The sequence below is a fragment of the Gopherus flavomarginatus genome, chromosome 3 (genome assembly GCF_025201925.1).
Source record: "Gopherus flavomarginatus isolate rGopFla2 chromosome 3, rGopFla2.mat.asm, whole genome shotgun sequence".
In the NCBI taxonomy this organism is placed as follows: domain Eukaryota; kingdom Metazoa; phylum Chordata; order Testudines; family Testudinidae; genus Gopherus; species Gopherus flavomarginatus.
Genome location: NC_066619.1, coordinates 51,376,483 through 51,396,609, shown reverse-complemented (window position 1 = coordinate 51,396,609; position 20,127 = coordinate 51,376,483). Strand labels below are relative to the sequence as shown.

Here is a 20,127-nt window from a genome sequence, read left to right as displayed (position 1 = left end):
TTGGTGTCCTCATCCAGTCTCTTTTGGGAGATGAAACTTGATCTATTAAAAGCATTTTAATGACAGGTTTATTATTTTTTTTAAAATGTATTAAACCAGTACTAAGATTATTTTCATTATCCCTGCATCCCTAAAACCTGGGTCTGCTCAGTAGTGTGATTGGTGCATCTGAGACATAAATGTCAAGTCACTCTATACCCTGGAGAGCTTATGCTCTAGAAAATAAACATGGAAAAGACAAGATATGGTAGTGGAGATCCAGAAAAAACATTCACCCCCTAGATTTTTATAGTGTGATTTGTTTTGCGTAGGTCTCACAGGGACTAGTGTCTCATGAGTCAGACCAGTGGAGAAGAGCTAGGCTTATGTCCATAGTAGTCCATTATCTGTTTCATCTTACTACTTTAACCAGAAAATTTTTTCCATTCTGTTTAGGTATACTGTTAAATCATTGTTTATTAACCTGGCATTAGGTTGACTTTTAACATATGTGGAGGTAATCCCTGCACTCTAACCAACAAAATATCTAGACATCAAGATGTGCTTTCACCCGGGATTTGAATTTGTATCTCTGTAGAATGCTGTTGTTCAAAATGAGGCCTGTGGTTGATCTACCTGTAAATGGCTTCATGTGAAGACATAAAACTTGCATCTTTTTAATTATGCCTTTATTTTTAAACAAGGAAGGACACAGGTGTTTCCTGATCAAGATGACTTGCACATGGCTGATAGCCTCATAAACCAGCCTAATACAGAGCAAAATGCGGCCCCAAGTCATCAGTCACTTTCTTCACCTACTAATAATGAACTGGTTCCCTCAGAGGATGGAAACAAAGTCATTCTACAGGACCAAAGTTCTGGAAAAGAAGCAAGTGTAGAAAATTTTTTTAAGGAAGATGCTGCGCCCAGCAGGTTAATTTCACTGTTTTTCTTTAATCTCCCCCCCCCCCCCAGTGATCGGTTCTGTGACAGGGCTCCCCTTTAAGGCTTCTGCCACCATACTTTTAGGTTGACAAGAAGTGGTGTTTTAGCTATCACGGCTCATAGGTTATGTAGTTCCACTTCATATGGATGCCTGTCATTTTTTCTTCCCTTTTAAATAGGGACTTTAGGTTAAAATAGGAGTGATGGAAATGTACAACTTCCTATTCCTGAATCCTCATTTTAAAATAAGGATATGCTTGAAAAACTGAATTTTAAAACTTACCTCACGTGGCTGGCCACTATTTTATCTGGCCTTTTTTTCTGAAGACTTTGCATCACTTGTCAGACAAAGGCCAGTGGTTTAAATTTCATTGCTTCCTGTCACTTGTCATGCAGCTTAAAGGCTTTCAGGTGGCCACTGTACATCTAAAACTAATAGCAAAAAAGGAACTGCTTGAGCTTCTGCCACAGGTGGAGTACGTGGCTCTGTCCTGCTTTTTGTTGTGGAATACTGTTTAAAGATGAACTTCAAGTTACTTCATTGACTCAGTGAACTTATTTTCAAAATGCAATTGGTAATCATGTCAACTTGTTTAGAAAGTTCTTGAATTTTTTTAGCTGCTTGCAAAAATGATCAAACGTAGGTTCCCTGCAAATGTTTAAGATGTTTACAGTGAAGCAAAACCTGACAGTGCTAATGTGTAACTTCACCTGCTTGTTTTAACCCAAATTGACCCCTCCAAAAATCAACCTTCAAAATTAGATGACCTACTTCTACTTTAATGTTAAATTTTAATCGAAGTATTACATTTTTTAAAGTTTTCAGTTGCAGAGGAAAAATTCTCAGTTACCTAGCTGCTGTAAACTGACTTGTTCTGATCCTTGTTGGTCACTATGATTACAGCTGTATTCAGCCTCCAGTCACTCAAAGTTCTCCCAGTTCAACTGGTCTTTCTGCTTCTCTTCTTCCTGCCAGCCTGCCCATTTTTCCTGCTAACTCCATCACCACTCTTGTTCATCGGCCCAGCTGCTTTTCTCCTGTCCCTCTCCCCCCATCATTACGGCCCACGTTGCTGGTATTAATTTCTTCTTGACACTGAATTCAAACACATTAAAGAATGGAGAGGTTAAATTACATTTTATGGTGGTTTTTCTATTTCTTTGTAGTGATAACCCTGTGCCCAAAGTGAATAGTACACCAAGGTTTGCAAGATGCAGACTTCCTAAGCCTAAACCAAATCTTAGCAGAGTACTAGGAACAAACAGGAATGTTCATCAGAAATCTCTTAGTCCAAATGCAGATGTGGAGCAATTCAAGCAGGTTCAAAGTGGTGAGTTTCTCCTTTATTTCCAAGCTTTAGAAAATAGGAGCCTAACTTTAGCTCCTGCTAAATATGGAATTAGGAATAGATCTGGGTGAATAACCTTTTTTGATAGGCTGGCAGATGAGAAAAATTGGATAAAAAAAATTGTAGGTCAAAACAAATACAAAAATTTCAGTGAATCAAAAATTAGTTTGGGTTCTAATGAAACAACATATTTACAGGCATTTTTATAAGGTGAGGAGGCAGCGGCCTTCTAACTTTTAGCTCCGTGGTTAGGGCACTGACCTGGGAGGGAGGAAATCTGGATTTAAATCCAGCTTCAGAGTCTGGATTTGAACCTGACTCTCTCCCATCCCAAGAGAGGTCCCTTAACCACAAAGCTGTAGGGTATTCTGGAGCAGATTTGTCTCCATCTCTTCTTTTGAAACTGTAGCAAAGAGTCCTGTGGCACCTTATAGACTAACAGACGTTTTGGAGCATAAGCTTTCGTGGGTGAATACCCACTTCGTCGGATGCATGTAGTGGAAATTCCAGGGGCAGGTATATATATGCAAGCAAGTAACAGGCTAGAGATAATGAGCTTAGTTCAATCAGAGAGGATGAGGCCCTCTTCTAGCAGCTGAGGTGTGAAAACCAAGGGAAGAGAAACTGGTTTTGTAGTTGGCAAGCCATTCAGTCTTTGTTTAATCCTGAGCTGATTGGTGTCAAATTTGCAGATGAACTGAAGCTCAGCAGTTTCTCTTTGAAGTCTGGTCCTGAAGTTTTCTTGCTGCAGGATGGCCACCTTAAGGTCTGCTATCGTGTGGCCAGGGAGGTTGAAGTGTTCTCCTACAGGTTTCTGTATATTGCCATTCCTAATATCTGATTTGTGTCCATTTATCCTTTTCCATAGAGACTGTCCAGTTTGGCTGATGTACATAGCAGAGGGGCATTGCTGGCATATGATGGCGTATATTACATTGGTGGATGTGCAGGTGAATGAACCGGTGATGGTGTGGCTGATCTGATTAGGTCTTGTGATGGTGTCAGCGACATCCACCAATGTAATATACACCATCATATGCCAGCTATGCCCCTCTGCTATGTACATGGGCCAAACTGGACAGTCCCTACAGAAAACGATAAATGGACACAAATCAGATATTAGGAATGGCAATATACAAAACCCTGTAGGAGAACACTTCAACCTCCCTGGCCACACAATAGCAGAACTTAAGGTGGCCATCCTGCAGCAAAAAACACTTCAGGACCAGACTTCAAAGAGAAACTGCTGAGCTTCAGTTCATCTGCAAATTTGACACCATCAGCTCAGGGTTAAACGAAGACTGTGAAATGGCTTGCCAACTACAAAACCAGTTTCTCCTCCCTTGGTTTTCACACCTCAACTGCTAGAAGAGGGCCTCATCCTCTCTCTGATTTGAACTAAGCTCATTATCTCTAGCCTGCTACTTGCTTGCATATATATACCTGCCCCTGGAATTTCCACTACATGCATCCGATGAAGTGGGTATTCACCCACGAAAGCTCATGCTCCAAAACGTCTGTTAGTCTATACGGTGCCACAGGACTCTTTGCTACTTTTACAGATCCAGTCTAACACGGTTACCCCTTTGATCTTTTGAAACTGTTTTATGTTGTAAAAACTACCTTAACAGGCACTGGGCCAAACTGAGTGGGTAAGAATAACTCTGCCGCCTGATGATTAGGGCTCTGATGTGGGAGACATAGGTTTGGATCCATGCTCTAAATCAGAAAATTTAACCCAGATCTCCCTTCACCCAAGTGAGTGCCATAACCATCTGGCTAAAAGTTAGAAGGTGGCTTTCTCCTCCTTCAGTCATTTTGTGACTCTAGGCCAAATTTTAATTTCTGGATAAAACTATTTGGCACATTCATGGCAAATTTGCTAATTGTTTCAGATCAACTGAAACCGCATTTTTAAACTATTTGTCTGAATTATTTTGCCCAACTCTAGTTAAGAGTGTACCTTTTTAGGTGTCTTTTTTTTTTTTCCTGAAAATCTTGGCCATAAAACTGAAACAAAATTGAAAACTCGGCTTCCTGTTCATGTCTACAGGCGTGCATCAACATTTCAACACCAGAGTGTCCAACTATTAAATTCCATACCTGTCTCCTGTTCTTGTATCTCCTCCAAGTGTAACCATATTTGTCTTTGTAGTATTTTTATAAGTAGTCCCATAAGCTAATGCATATATAGTAGTGTAAGGCATTCAAACAGTAAGTCTTCTTGTTGTTGGTAGCAAAATATTACACACCATAATTAACATGATTTCATTTAATTTTTAAAATCTTAGAGGGGAAAGCTCTGAGAGAGACCATAGAAGAGCAGAAAGTGGATCTAGAATGGAAGGTCAGACCAGCTCAGAACAGTTCTGCAGGTCTGCAGAATTTTGGATCTGGAAGCACAGACCTTGCCGAGTAAGTAGATAAAGTTAACATATATGAAAAAATCCTTTATTCATATGCTAATTGGTATGTGTCTTAAATGTTTTGGACTAAATTTTCAAAAACGTGCATTTCAAATGGATGCAGAACACAGGGAGATGTACATAAAATATACATTTAAATTGTGGGAAACTGGCAATGGTGTCTGCAGTTGTTTTGGATGCACGACTTTAGTTCCACAGTGTGGTGGGGGGTTTTTGGGTGGGTTTTTTTAAGGCCTTTATGTACTAAATATCCTTTATGTAAGGCTAATGGAATCTAAACTTTTATTTGTATGTTTGGCAGTGTAGCCACTATTGAGTCCCAGGAACTAAGAAAGCAACTAGGTCCATTTTTCTGATGGATACTTTGGATTAAATTTATGGAGGTCATGGTTCACCTGTGGGCTGTTTGACTGTGCTTGCAGCTAATGTCTCACTCTGGATGCCTTGTGAGACTGAGCTAGGAGAGGTTTTGTCAAATAAGGCATTCCCTAAAAGTATTTTATCCTTAGATTTCTGTGGGATTTTTAATATTTTTTCCTTAATAGAGGACTCTATTTATGGTATAAAGTGTTTGTTTGTTTTTTGTATGATTTGTTTTACCTTTTGCATTGTCATGGTATAATTCCCCACTCTGAACCTTAGCATCCAAAAAGGTGGGGTACCAGCATGAATTCCTCTAAGCTCAATTACCAGGTTAGTACTTGTAGCGCTGCCACCAACCAGGAATTCCAGTGCCTGGTACACTCTGGTCCTCCCAAAAACCTTGCCCGGGGACCCTCTGGATCTTAACACAAAGAAAGTAAACCCTTTCCCTCACCCGTTGCCTCTCCCAGGCATCCCCTCCCTGGGTTACCCTGGAAGATCACTATGATTCAAACTCCTTGAATCTTGAAACAGAGAGGAAAATCCACCTTCCCCCCTCCTTCTCTCTCCCCCTCCCAGACTCTCCCTGAGAGAGAAAGTAATCCTAACACAGAGAGAAATTAACCTTTCTCTCCCCCTTCCCTCCTTTCTCCCCACCAATTCCCTGGTGAATCCAGTCCCAGTCCCCTGGGGTCTCACCAGAATAAAAAAAAATCAGGTTCTTAAACAAGAAAAGCTTTTAATTAAAGGAAGGAAAAACAGTAAAAATTATCTTTGTAAATTTAAGATGGAATATGTTACCTGGTCTTTCAGCTATAGACACTGGGAATACCCTCCCAGCCTAAGTATACAAGTACAAATTAAAATCCTTTCAGCAAAATACACATTTGCAAATAAAGAAAACAAACATAAGCCTAACTCGCCTTATCTACCTAGTACTTACTATTCTGGACATATAAGAGACTGTATCAGAGAGATTGGAGAGAAACCTGGTTACACATCTGGTCACTCTCAGAACCCAGAGAGAACAACAACCAAACGCTAACAGCACACACACAAACTTCCCTCCCTCAAGATTTGAAAGTATCCTGTCCCCTGATTGGTCCTCTGGTCAGGTGACAGCCAGGCTCACTGAACTTGTTAACCCTTTACAGTCAAAGAGACATGAAGTACTCCTGTTCTATTAACCCTTAACTATCTGTTTATGACATGCATAAAGGAAGTATTTCAGCATACAATAGCCATAACAGCCTTGCGGACTGCCTAATTTGCCCCATGTCACAATATATGTTACATATTGTTTATTTGGTTTCAAATTAACTGTATACATTTTTCAGAACAGAAAACAAGACAAGAGAGACTTGGGAAGCTTCAGTGGAGTTAAAAACTTCTATAATATCTCCAAAAGCAGAGATTTTCCTACCTGGGCTAGAGAATGATCCTAATCAAAGTTCTACTGGTGTCCTTCCTGAAAATAAGCCTGGTGCTGTTATGCACAACTTGCATGAAGTTCAGTTGACGCAGGTAAAAAGAACTTGTATTTTTAAAAACGTGATATATTAGAATGCCTGTTTTTGTAAGAGGCTGTAAAAAGAGAAGTTATTTGGAGAAACTTTAAAAAAATGTTATTGCCTTCTTTATAGTTTTCATCCATTCTGGGTGACTAAGTGAAATTTAATGGCCTATGGTATTCAGGAGGTGAGTTTAGATGAACTAATGGCCTCTTCTGGCCTAAAAAAAAAATAAAAAAATCTGTGAATCCTAAATCATTTTTTTCCTGATTAGATAATTTAGCCCTGAACTATCGTAATATGCACATGCATAGCATAGATATGCAATGTTGGGATTTGCATGCACCCATAGATATGTCCACACAAATATCCCAAATTGTGCTCCCCCTTTGAGGTGTGCATGGTTGTTATACACATTTGATTCTTTAGCCTTATATTGTACTTCTAGTTCTGCCAAAATGCTATTAGGATCAGACTTGCCTTTCTATACCTACCTTCTCTCATTTTATTAAAAATTATTATTGTCCTTTTTCTGGCAAGATTTTAGATTGCCAAGGTGGGTGACGTAATATCTTTCATTGGACCAACCTCTGTTGGAGAGGGAGACAAACATTTAAGCGTACACAGAGCTTTTCTTCAGGTCAGCTTATCTGGCTCACCAACAGAATTTGGTCCAATAAAAGATATTCCCTCCCCCATCTTGTCTCTCTAATATCCTGGGACCAACATGGCTTCAGCAACACTGCATATAAGATTTTAGATTGAACTTTCATGCTGTTAATTGTCTAACAATTAACAAACAAATGCAAAAAAACAAATGAAAAAAACAAAACCCTCCTAGTTATTCTTGGTTTCTTAAACCTTTTTACTTTGGTTATTGAATATACAGTACTTCAGTATAATGAAGGGCATTTTAGAGATCCAGTAAATTGCCAAGCTCTTTATTTCCTTCTTGATGCTAGCAGGGGCTAAATTATTACAGCTCTTTAGCTTTGCCCTTTGCCAGTTGGTTCAGAGCTCAACTGACTGCCCAAGTAGAACCAAGTGCAGGACTGAATGTACCCTCACAACACTCTTCCTCCAACAAGAGTGCTATAAAATACTATTTTTTTTAGCAACATAATCTGCCATGAAAGGGAAAGGGAAGGGGAAGGAAGAGTGACTAAGCTCAATATTTTTCTCCAAGCTCCAGAGTGTTTCCATAATAGGTAGGGGAATTGATGCTCTTTGCACTGCTGAGCAATCCATTATATGAGTCAGCTTTGCAGAGTTGTGTGGTAGGAAAAATAAACTTTTTTTTTAAACATATTTCTAGAGAGAATGAAGATAAAGTACATATAAGCAGAACACACAATAATGCTTATAGTTAAATTACCCAAGTATTTCTAGTCGCCATCATCTTTATATCCTTCCATCCTAAATACTCAGCATAGTTTGGAAAAAAAAAATCAACAAAATCTGGATAGGGTATGGTTAAATTACTCTGCATTGTTACTCTTAACACTTGACTTTCGTTTTGTAAACACTTATCAAGAATTCTTCATAACACTTTTTTTCTGTTTTCTAGAGTTGTTTGCCAGGCTTGTTAATATTTCTTTTGAAATACTTTTTCTAGACTGAAGCAGTTACACAGGAGTTTCAACAGCAACACATAACCAGCACAAAAGAAACTTCAGGTACAGTACATTAATGGCCTAAAATAGCAAAGCAATACTTGCTAGCCCAGCTAGGTGTAATATTAAGTCATTGTGTCTCAGAACTGCTTTTCATAATTTCTTTTTTAGTGTGAGTGTAAGTAAAAATAAAATGAAAACAAAATTAGTATGGTAGAAGTACTCATGCAAAGATGGATCAAGAAATTAAGAACTTTCTATGATAACACTGATGTAATTGATCTTTTATGATTTGATATTAAAGTAGCTTGAGTTAGTGATGTGCAGATAATTGATTTTTTTTGCTATTGTATATTTAAATTCATGCCACAAGTCACTCAAGAGACTTAAGTTTTGAAGCATTTTTAGATGTTGCCTCAGTAAGCTTACACATTTTAATGCAGCAGAAGATATTAAGTGGATAGAACAAATGAAGATAAATAAAAACAAAATTCAGAACCAATACAGTTTGAATAATAAGAAAAAAAACCTTGGAATTATAAATCTGAGACACTTACTTTAAAGGAATTAGTCTCACATTAAGGTTGTAATTTACACTTTCAAAACAAAGGCATATGTGACTCCAGGCTCCTTATCCCATTGTGCCTTGTTACTGCAGAGGTCTTGCAATAGTGAATCATCTTTCAAAACACATGAACTGAGATAAAGAAGCAAAGTGAATTAAGAGTGGAGTAGTACTTTTAAATCAACAAAAATTAAGGAGTTTCTGCATTATATTAGAGTTGTAGCTTTTTTATATAATTTAGGTTTAATTTTCAGTCTTTTCCTTCTAAGCCATTCTTCACAAACTTTATTCGGGTATTCTAAATTTAGTGATACATTAAATATACTACATACAGCACGCTAATAGCTTGTTCTTCGAGTGCTTGCTCATATCAATTCTAATTAGGTGTGCGCGTGCTGCGTGCATGATTGTCGGAAGATTTTTACCCTAGCAACACTCGGTGGGTTGGCTGAGGCACCCCCTGGAGTGACGCCCTTATGGCACCGGATGTATGCCTCTGCCGATCCAGCACCCCCCCAGTTCCTTCTTACCGCCCGTGACGGTCGTTGGAACGGTGCAGCACGGCTTAGCTGATCTCCACTTCCCTAGCTCTTAGCTTGTTTATATCTGTAGATAGTTGTTATAGAGTAGTTTCTAGTTGTAGTTATTGTCTTTAGTGTACATAGTAATTGGAAGTAAGGAGTTTCTCCCTTTCTCAAGCTCGGCCTGCCTTTTACCCCAGAGACTTTCTCCACAGCACACAGCCTGATTGTGCTCACCGAGCCAGTACTGTCACAGCCTTCGGTACCACCAGTGTGGGCTGTTCCCTTGATAGAGCGAAACAGAGTAGGCAACGATCCTGGTCCCAATCCAGATCACGATCCTGATCCAGGCGCTGGTCTTGTCTATGGCACCATTCGCAGTCCCGGCACTGATCACCATCTCGGTGCCGGTCGCACTCATGGCACCGCTCTGCCTCTCGAAGATCTCCTTCCCGGTACAGTCGGTACTGATCCAGCTTCCGGCACAGATCCTGGCACCGGTCTACTGGGAGTCGTTCCTGGCACCGCTCCAGCCATAGATCTTCATCGAGGTCCAGATCTGCCTCCCAGCACCAATACAACCTTCAGTCCCGATCCAGATCGCAGTACCGCTCGAGACCACGGTGCTGATCTCCATCTCCATGGTGTGGGCCAACAACACAGGACAATGCGATCCAGCATGAGTGATTGGCTCCACCTTGGCCGTCCCACCCCAACTCGAGATCATCCCAAGCAGAGAGTGGCTACCACATCCATGCCCAAGACATGGCCAGTGCTAGTCAATGGCATGACTAGGGCCAGGATCCTGCTCAAGGACCCCCACAATGGTCCTTTTGGACCCCTTGGGCTTACCATCAGGCCCAAGGTGTCCTATCGGGGGCTTCTCGCTCTGCCAGCTTGGAACTCTGGGTCCTGAAGGCAACTGTCAGTCCATGTCCTCCTTCTCCCCCTCTCTCCTGCCTCCCTCTCGTCCCTGGGGCTCAGAGGTGACAGCCCTACCCTCAGCTCAGGCCCATGCCCCTAGCGTGGTGGACCTAGGGCAGCTGGACCCTCCCCACGGCCCCCGCAAGACTTGCCCCTCTGGGTCCTACGCACAGTGGAAAGTGCAAATCAACTTCAGTTTGTTTTGTCCCCCCATCCCTCTTCGGGGACCCCTCTCATGAGCAACTCCTTCTACAGGAGGTGCAAACGCTCCTAACTATCGGAGCTATAGAGGAGGTTCCAAAGGAACTGAGGGGCAGGGGGTTTTACTCCTGTTACTTCCTAGTCCCAAAAGCAAAGGGGGGGCTACGGCCCATTCTGGACCTGGGCGGACTCAACAAATTCATGGTAAATTTGAAGTTCCACATGGTTTCCCTCGGGACCATTATTCCTTTCCTGGAGACTGGTATGCCGCCCTCAACATGAAGGATGCATACTTCCACATAGTGATTTACCCGCTGCACAGGTGCTTCCTTCGCTTTGTGGTCAACCAACAGAACTTCCAATTTACTGTCCTTCCCTTCGGCCTATCCACGGCACCAAGGGTCTTTACAAAGTGTATGGCTGTCGTAGCTGCCTCACTCCGTCAACATCGGATCTAAGTATTTCTGTACCTCGATGACTGGCTCATTTAGGGTCGCTCTGAGCAACAGGTGCAATCTCATGTTCAGTTCACCATGAACTTGTTTGGACAGCTGGGCCTGCTGCTCAGTGTTGAAAAGTCCACTTTGCAGCTGACCCAAAGAATAGACTTCATCGGAGCAGTCCTGAATTCAAATCTTGCCCGTGCGTTTCTGCCGCACGCCCACTTCCAGTCCATGGCAAGAATTATCCACAGCCTCCAAAGCTTCCTGACCTCGACAGCACGCATGTGCCTTGGTCTACTGGGACAAATGGCATCTTGCAGCTTTGTGACCACAAGTGCCAGACTGCGCCTCTGTCCACTTCAGGCCTGGCTCTCATCAGTGTAACGCCCAGGCCGGGACAATTTAGACACAGTGCTCACGGTACAGACAAAAGTCTTAACCTCCCTGGTTTGGTGGCTGAACCCCAACTTGGTAGGTGGGGGAACCTGCAATCCCTCCATCTCACAGCATGGATGTTGCATGGCTAACTCAATCTGAGCTACGTTGCTCCCGCTCGGTGTAGCACGTACTCTTGGGTAGCAGAAAGCCCTCTACGAAGTCCATGTATCTGGCCAAGTGGAAGTGTTTCTCCTGCTGGTGTGCCTGAGTAATACTGCCCCTCTGGAGGTGCAGTACCTACCATCTTAAACTATCTCTTGTCCTTGAAACAGCAAGGCCTGGCGATTTTTCATCCATCAGAGTACACCTAGCAGTGATTTCGGCCTTCCACTTGGGTGAAAATGGGTGCTCGGTTTTCTCCAACCCCGTGGTCAGCAGTTCCTCAATTTGTACTCACAAATTCGGCATCCGACCCCTACGTGGGACCTCAGCCTGGTCCTTTCCAGACTCATGGATGCCCCGTTCGAGCTGATGGCCACTTGCTCGCTCCTGTACCTTTCCTGGAAAACAGCTTTCATCACCATCACTTCAGCAAGATGTGTGTCAGAGCTTCGAGCCCTCACGTCGGACCCACCATATACAGTGTTTCATAAGGACAAGGTACAGCTGCGACCACACCCCACCTTCCTTCCTCAGATGGTGTCTGCCTTCCTTGTCAACCAAGACCTCTTCCTTCCAGTCTTCTATCCGAAGCTGCATGCTTCTCGATGAGAACAGCTGCATTCCCTAGACATTCGCAGGGTCCTCACCTTTTACATCGAGCAAATGAAACCTTTTAGGAGGACGACCCAGCTGTTCGTAGCTGTGGCAGACCGGGTGAAGGGCCTCCCGGTCTCCACACAGTGCATCTCGTCCTGGATTACATCATGCATCCATGCGTGCTATGACTTGGCTGGTGTCCCAGCTACACACCTTACCGCCCACTCCACTCAGGCTCAAGCTTTGTCCTCCACCTTCCTGGCTCATGTACCCATACAGGAGATCTGTAGGGCAGCAACTTGGTCATCGGTGCATACCTTTGCTTCCCACTACACGAGAGTGCAGCAGTCCAGGGATAATGCTGCATTTGGTTCAGCAGTCCTTCACTCTGCAACATCTCACTCTGATCTCACCACCTAAATAAGGCTTGGGAGTCACCTAATTGGAATCGATATGAGCAAGCACTCGAAGAAAAGATGGTTACTCACCTTTGTAACAGTTGTTCTTCGAGATGTGTTGCTCATATCCATACCAAACCCGTCCTCCTTCCCCTCTGTAGGAGTAGCCAGCAAGAAGGAACTGAGGGGGCGCTCGGTTGGCTGGGGCATATATTCAGTGCCATAAGGGCGCCACTGCAGGGGGCACCTCAGCCGACTCACTGAGCGTTGCTTGGGTAAAAATCTTCCGATTGTGCACGCAGTGCGTGCACACCTAATTGGAATGGATATGAGCAACACATCTCGCAGAACAACAGTTACAAAGGTGAGTAACCATCTTTTATTCTGTAGTTCAATGTGAAGAGCTAATTGGACAATGCTGAGGTCTGCTAGATTTGGAAACTGATTCCTTGTTTTTAATTGCCTTCTTGTTAAATTCATCCTAACTGGTGGCAATTGGCTGCTATCTATCTGTTAATGTTTGACTCTTGGAAAAATATGGACTTGTAGAATGTTAGGATTGATGCCCAATTCTTCTGTAGCAGTGTACCATCACCGGTTGTCTGTGGGACTAGAACCTGGGATTTCTGCCAAAATAACAAGCTTCTGCTGCTTTAACTAAATGAGTAATTGTTAGCCACTGGTGGTGGTATTAGGTTCTTATCTTTGTGGATAGTGGATGACTTGTCTGATTTAATTAGCGTAGCACAAGCCTGTAGAGTGTCTGCTTATTATTGTGCTCATCTTTCTGAGTGAAGAGTACTGGCTGGGGCTCTCCTCAGACACACAACACAGCTCTCAATCAGCTAGAAGGATCACTATGGAGCAATGCTAGGTTTCTTCCTTCTCTCCCTGAAGAAGCCAAGCATGTTTCCACGATACTCTCAGCCTTTTCTGGCTTGAGAAACAAACTGTGACAACCTAATACTAATTGTGGAGAAGGGCATGATACAACACATAACTGCTAGCATTTAAATAGTACACTTTAAATTGTAGGGTTTAATTATCTGTTTCTTGTCTTCAACATGTTTTGGTAGTGAATGGAAGTGGTAATGAATATCCAGAGGAACAGACTTTTATTTTAACATTGGTGGAAATTCCAGCTGACTCGAGCGAGTACCATGATGCATCTATGTCACTAGAACAAGCTTTGGAACCATTGCTGCCAGCCCCTATACTTCTCACTCCAGTGAATACAGGCTTAGCTAATGTGATGGGAGAGCCGAGGTAAATGATCAATATACTACAAGATAAATGTGCATTTATTTCTGAGCCTCTCAGGCTAACTTATTGGAGCCTCTAAAGTTAGATACATTGGAACTAACTAAAAGAAGAAATGCAGGAGAAACCACTACCTGGCTCATTTATCAGCCTCACTAAAACAAGTGAAATGTGATCGTGATTCTGTGAGCAATAAATCAGTTATGTAAATCTGCTATGTTTTAATTTGTTAAATATTTTGGTCATGTGCCAGCAGCACCATAGTTAGTTTTTCACTTGAATTTTCTTTTAGTGGGACTCTTGTAAAGCATAGTTCTATATTGACTTGAATATTTCTGGTGAAAAGTAATGGAAATTATAAATCTGAGCACCTTTATATTTTCTAAAGTACTTTGGACTCCATAGCTAAATCACTTTTTCCAGATTTTTAAGGTCTCACCTTTCTTGGAACACTTCGGTGAAAATGACAGAACATGATAAGAATTCTTTAATTTTTTCATTCTGTTGATTAATAATACTTTCCTTGAATAAAGACAGACAAAATTATTTTACTGATGTCAGACTAAGCTTACAGCAGTACAGGAAAACAACAAAGAGTTTGAGTATGCCTGTTACATTGATCTAATATGGGGTGGGCAAACTTTTTGGGTCAAGGGCTACATCTGAGTGGGGAAATTGTATGCAGGGCCGGGGCAGAGGGGTGGGGTGCAGGAGGGAGTGTGAGCTGTGGGAGGGGACACGGTGTGCGGGAAGGGTTCAGGGCAAGGGATTGGGGCAGAGGAGGAGTGCATGGTGTATGAGGGGGCTCAGGGAAGGGAGTTGGGGTGCAGGAGGGTTCCAGAGTGCAGGAGGGGTGCAGACTGCAGGAGGGGGCTCAGGCCAGGGAGTTGGGGTGCAGGAGTGATGTGGGGTACAGCAGGGGGTTGGGGTGCACAGGGGTGCAAGGTATGCAGCAGGGAGCTCAGGGTAGGGGGTTGGGATGCAGGAGGGGTGCGGGGTCCGGCAGGGGGCTCAGGGCAGGCAGTTGGGGGGCTTGTTGCAGGTGGGATTCAGGCACTGGCCCGGTGCCACTTACCTAAAGTGGCTCTGGGGTGGCAGCAGTGCGCACGAGGACCAGGGCAGGCTCTCTGCATGCCGGCCCTGGCCCTGTCCCTGCACCACTCCAGAAAGTGCTGTGGCTCTTTTGGGGGGGAAGGGGTGACTCCATGTGTGCTACCCTTGCTATGCCTTCAGGTACCTCCCCCAAAGCCCCCATTGGCCACAGTTCCCCATTCCCGACCAATGGGAGCTACGGGGGGTGGTGCCCTGGGGCAAGGGCAATGCATGAAGCCCTCTGCCTGGGCGCTGCAGGGACGTGGAGCTGGCCGTTTCTGAGAGTGGCGTGGGACCCACGGCGCCATGAGGGGAAATCCCGCAGGCCAGATCCAGGCTGCAGGCTGTAGTTTGCCCACCCCGATCTAATATGACAGTTTATATTTTCACATCACACTTGTTGAAATAGGTCTCACATTTCCATGAAATATTGCAACAAAAGGTACGCATAGTAAATTACAACAATATACTCTAAGTTAAGAGGAAGGGAAATCTTCCCAAGAATAACATAGTAATACACTTATAAAACTTTGACATGCTTTTTTAATGTATAGTTCTCTTTCCATGTCAGTGTGCATGAAACTGAGCTTAAGCCCTGAACTGGCACTGTAAGCTCAGCTGTTAAGCCTGCTCCTCTCTCTATTGAAGATCCTCCCCTTCAAGAAGGAGCCTCAGCCATGTGGCTCTGGAGCTCCTGCATCAGGGAATTACTGCCTGTTTGGCCCTTGATGATAATAGGGAAAATTACTGAGGGCTTGTAATGGAATATGTCTCTCAAGTCTACCTGTATCCTTGTAGGTTTGCCCTGCTCCCTTAATTCCTTTCTGTGGCAGGCCAATTTTGTCCTGGTTGTTCCACTGGACTATCATCCTCACCCAAGGGTGTGCAGTGGAAATCTAATAGAGACGAGGCTGCAAGTATAAATACCTTGAGCATCTAGAATACTATAACCATTACAGTAAAATGCAGTTAATAGTAATGCATGGATTGATTTATGTTCTCATGGAAATGGAGTTTAATTATATTTGACAATTGCTAACATGATTATAGCTGTATCTTTTATCTACTATAACTGACAGGAAGAATCCCATTCCCCTTGGTGGTCAGGGATAGTGCAGCAAAATGCAGATCTCAAAATACATGTTTTATTAAAAAAGTAATTGTTCTTTTCTGTAACTCACTGAAGCAAACACATCTTCTAGTATGTGATATTTCACATACAAGTCACCTACTGTGTTTTATATATGGAAATCTTAACAGGCATATAAGAAAATATGTTATTAGACTGAGTTAAATAAAATATACAGTTCAAGCAGAAAATGAAACAAAATCTTAAAAGAAAAGAACAAGATCTTCTTTAAAAAGACTGACCGAAGATGTCATGAGAATTTCTAGTTCCTTGTGGTTTTAAAAAAACAAAACAAAAACTTGCAAGGTTTACCATCTAAATGATAAAAACTTAAAAGGGTTTGAAGCGGTACATGTCGTAGATAAGATTATAAGCAAAGATTTGTTTCTTAATCATCTTATAACTTTGTTGTATACACTACACATTTGTTTTTTAAATTTAATTTTTTTAAGATAGTAACTTTTCACAATGGTATTTATAAATACAGCATTGGATCACTGACCACTACAGATGATAAAGCTGTTACCTCTTTAGACAACTGTACAGGAACAGAAGGACTGCAGAGAGCATCAATAGAGACACTTACTAATTTGGATGAGACATCTTGGAAAAGGCATGCTATTGATCTTGAAGAAAGTGACACTCCTCCTGCCAAGCGAACTCCTTGTACCTCAGCAGAGGATAATCTGGCAAACACTTACAAGGTCAGATACTAATTCAGGAAATACCCTTTTATGCGTACTATGAAAGGTATGCATTTGAAGTGTTTAACTGACTTCAAAGTAATGACTGTATTAACTAGATTAATTACCTCATTTGAAATTTTGCCAAGAAGCTTTTCAGCAGCAAAATGGAAGCTATAAGTTGCTTTTTGTTTCAAGCAGTGGGACTGCTAAATACTCTTTAAGTTCTAGTTTCCATATTCACTTTGGCTATACTCATGGGCCCCGTTTTCCATTGTACTTTTTACTTGATATGCTTACTAATTGTTTCTGTGCATTCACCCACTTTCACTTTTTTTGATGGTGCACTTGCTGCAGGGGAAGATTCAGGCATATGCTGGTCACTTGGCTATCTTGTTTCAGGGAAGGTAGCATCATGCTTATTGGAGGAAATCCATTACAGGAAAAAGCTGTATGGCTAGAAATATCTCCACCCCTCTTTACTGGGGCACTAGCCACAAAATGCTAGCTGCAAAGGAAAGCTGGACAAATTTCCCATACTGTGAGGTGACCAAATTATTGGGAGTGACTTGCATGTATTTTTGCTATTGAGTACAATGTTTTAAGGTGTGGGAATCTCTACACTGTGATGTCAAGGACTCCAGTAAGAACCTTGTGAATTCCCCCACCTTCCTTGCTTTTATGCTCTCTGAACTTGAGGCCCGTGTCATGGCTCTTTGTTAGTACCCTGAAAGCCTGCTTTTCAATCAACACTAGGGGTCACAAGTGACATGAGGTCCCATCACGTTCCTGAGTGTTGAAGACCTTTTCCTTCCTATTATTTGTCCCTAGTTGATTTAAGATCTGTAAATGTATAATCTTATTTCTGTACTAATTTTTACTGTGCTTTTTCTTTGAAGAAGAGAAATTGACTTTTAAATGTTGTTGTTTAATACAGGAGTCTTCAGTTAAATCAATACATGCTCCAAGGAAAATTGCTGGTAGGTGAATTTTTGAGATCTAATGCATATGGCGTCTCTTGTAAATGGTAGCTAACATTAATTGCCGTTTTGCTAACTAATCCTACCTGCGGCAATGTATTCATAAGGGGAAAATTGTCTTCTATTCACTTTAATTGCCAATTACCTGCACTGGGATTAGGTGTCTAGCAAAATTTTGTATATTCATGTTATAATTCAACTGGCTTCAAAAACAGAATTATAGTTGGAGCCTCAAATAAGATGATTTTCATGAATTTTAAGAGCTGCCTCTTATTTGTACATTTCTAAAAGTAAGATTGTTTTTTGGTGGTTGGGTTTAAAAGAAAAAAAAAATAACCAGCAAAGATATCTCTCTCATATATATATATATATATATATATATATATATATATATATGAGAGAGAGATATATATAAAGTGACTCCCCATTCAATGTACTTTTTATATATATATATAAAGTGACTCCCCATTCAATGTACTTTTTATATATATATATAAAGTGACTCCCCATTCAATGTACTTTTTAGAACGTGTGCATAAAGGCCACAGGAAAGATCTCAGATACAGAGCAGAAAGAATTCGTTGTTAAGTAACTGACCTGGTTAGGGATTTTTGCCATGACTAAGTTTAGAATCTGTCAGAAGAACATATCTCTCTTTCACGTTGATTGGTGCAGTCTTTTTCATTCTGAATTATAGTCAATTAGAGGAAAAATTGTTACATTGTTATTTAAAGATACTGAAGCAAAACTGTTTAGTAATCTGATCTTCCTTGTTTAGCTAACTTAACTCTTAAATTTTTACTGTTTTCCATTTGGCAAATATGTTTCCGCCTGTTTTGAATGGATTAATTAACCAATGATCTGTATTATGCCAAACTATCTTTTTATGCATTTGCAATTCTAACAAGATCAGCAGAGATCTTGTCTTACCTGCTATGAAGTCTCAGCAGAGAGAATGCAAAATGTTTGTGGGACCTTATAAATATAGTGGAGATGCTTTCTTTTTAATATCTCTGTGATTGAATAAAGAATCTGGATAATATAGGGCTTGATGTGAAGCTCATTAAAGTCAATGGAAAGACTTTCAATTACATCTGTGGGCTTTGAATCGGGTCTACAGCTTCCATGCACAAAATGCATCATATCAGGAATAATAGTCCCCTTCTATACAACTTACAACAGTGATTTTATTTTTGGTCACGTTGTTACTAAAAATATGTGAAGATGTTGGAAGGAATTCTAAGAGGGTCAACCAAAAAAAGAACAGGGGACTGGAGGGACTGATGGATGAGGAAATACTAAAGAAACCAGATATGTGTTTCTTAGTTAAAAGGCTTTAACTGAAAGAAGGATTAGCCTATACATCGGAGACATAATATTTGAGCTAATGCAAAGAGAAGGGATGTAACTGTAAAAGAAATGGAATGAAGTTGAGGGAAAAAAATAGTAGATTGAATATCAGAAATTTCCTGACAGTGAGATCTGTTTAGCTCTTTGCACTTTTTATAGGGGATTTCATAGTACTACTTCTAAGTTGTGCAATAGTCTCCCAAAAGAAATTATGGGAAACCATATCTTGGAAAAATTCAGGGTGATTGGGCCAAGCCCTAGAAAGTATAATAGGGAGCACTCTGCCCTAGCAGATGGTGGATTGCATGACCTAATTGATCTTTTCCAGTTCTAATGTCTGTGTGATCTCGTAAGGTTTTCAGTCCGAAAATATGACCTATTTAAAAAAATTAACTATTATCTTTTGAGAAACTTAGCTTGCTCACATTTATTTAAATAACAAACAAAAATAACACTAGTGTCAGTTGTAATGCCCTAAAACACTACGTCTTTTAATACCAGCAGCACACTAGTTTGGACCATGATGTAGAATACTAATGTTATAAAAATATTAAGAGTATAAGTTCAGTCAATGAGAATTGTAAATTTCCCATTTATGCTTAATATTTTTTTTTCACTGAAAGGGAGAATTTCTGAAAAAATGAAAACTTCCAAGAAGAAAAAACTACCTACCTCTATATTTGTATCTAAAACTGCAGAAAAAGGGAAATCTGAATCCTTTCAGAAATTAGGAACTATACCAGTTGAGGAATCGGCATGCAAGTGTTCAGATGAGTTGGTGTCTGGAATGGACCATGAGGGAAAAGAAGAAGCAAATGAGCAAGAAAGTTCTATGGATTTTGGTGAATCTGAACGTTTGGGTCATGTTGGAAGCACAACTGCCCTTTCAAGAAGCCCAATACTAAGGTATTTCTAGAACATTGGTTTTCATCCTTTTCATTCTGAAGACCCCCTTCTTATCAGGACTTACACATGGTGATTCTTCTACTTAGCATTGTGGGAAAAGCAGGATAGATGTAATCCCAGGTTAAAACCCCATACACTAGAACATTGTCTGTCCTTTTCTTCAGCAAAACACTAGAAAGGATCAGCTGTGGAATTTGAAATACTCTAGCCATGGAATGGTAACAGCGTGGTTAATGGTGATTCATGCTGTCCCATGCTTTTCTGGCAATATGCCTCAGTGAACAGATTGCTCGTGCCTATTAAGTATTTGGCTTCTCTATTTACACAGCCAACACAGCTGCCTTTTGTGATG

The 20,127-nt window shown here is 41.3% G+C and overlaps 1 protein-coding gene across 8 annotated transcripts in view; it reads left to right on the top strand.

The window, feature by feature from the left end:
- Positions 1 to 20,127, top strand: part of BDP1 (B double prime 1, subunit of RNA polymerase III transcription initiation factor IIIB) — a 78,720-nt gene that overhangs the window by 51,914 nt on the left and 6,679 nt on the right. For 4 of the 8 annotated variants that reach the window (XM_050946817.1, XM_050946815.1, XM_050946816.1 and 1 more), the window contains exons 32-40: positions 684 to 912; positions 2,092 to 2,255; positions 4,565 to 4,688; positions 6,400 to 6,586; positions 8,189 to 8,249; positions 13,452 to 13,641; positions 16,344 to 16,560; positions 17,477 to 17,519; positions 19,493 to 19,775. In XM_050946817.1, the coding sequence (XP_050802774.1) occupies positions 684 to 912; positions 2,092 to 2,255; positions 4,565 to 4,688; positions 6,400 to 6,586; positions 8,189 to 8,249; positions 13,452 to 13,641; positions 16,344 to 16,560; positions 17,477 to 17,519; positions 19,493 to 19,775 (1,498 nt within the window). Of the gene's footprint in view, positions 1 to 683; positions 913 to 2,091; positions 2,256 to 4,564; positions 4,689 to 6,399; positions 6,587 to 8,188; positions 8,250 to 13,451; positions 13,642 to 16,343; positions 16,561 to 17,476; positions 17,520 to 19,492; positions 19,776 to 20,127 lie in introns of those variants that run through there. The other 4 variants (XM_050946818.1, XM_050946819.1, XM_050946820.1 and 1 more) reach the window with 4 other exon arrangements.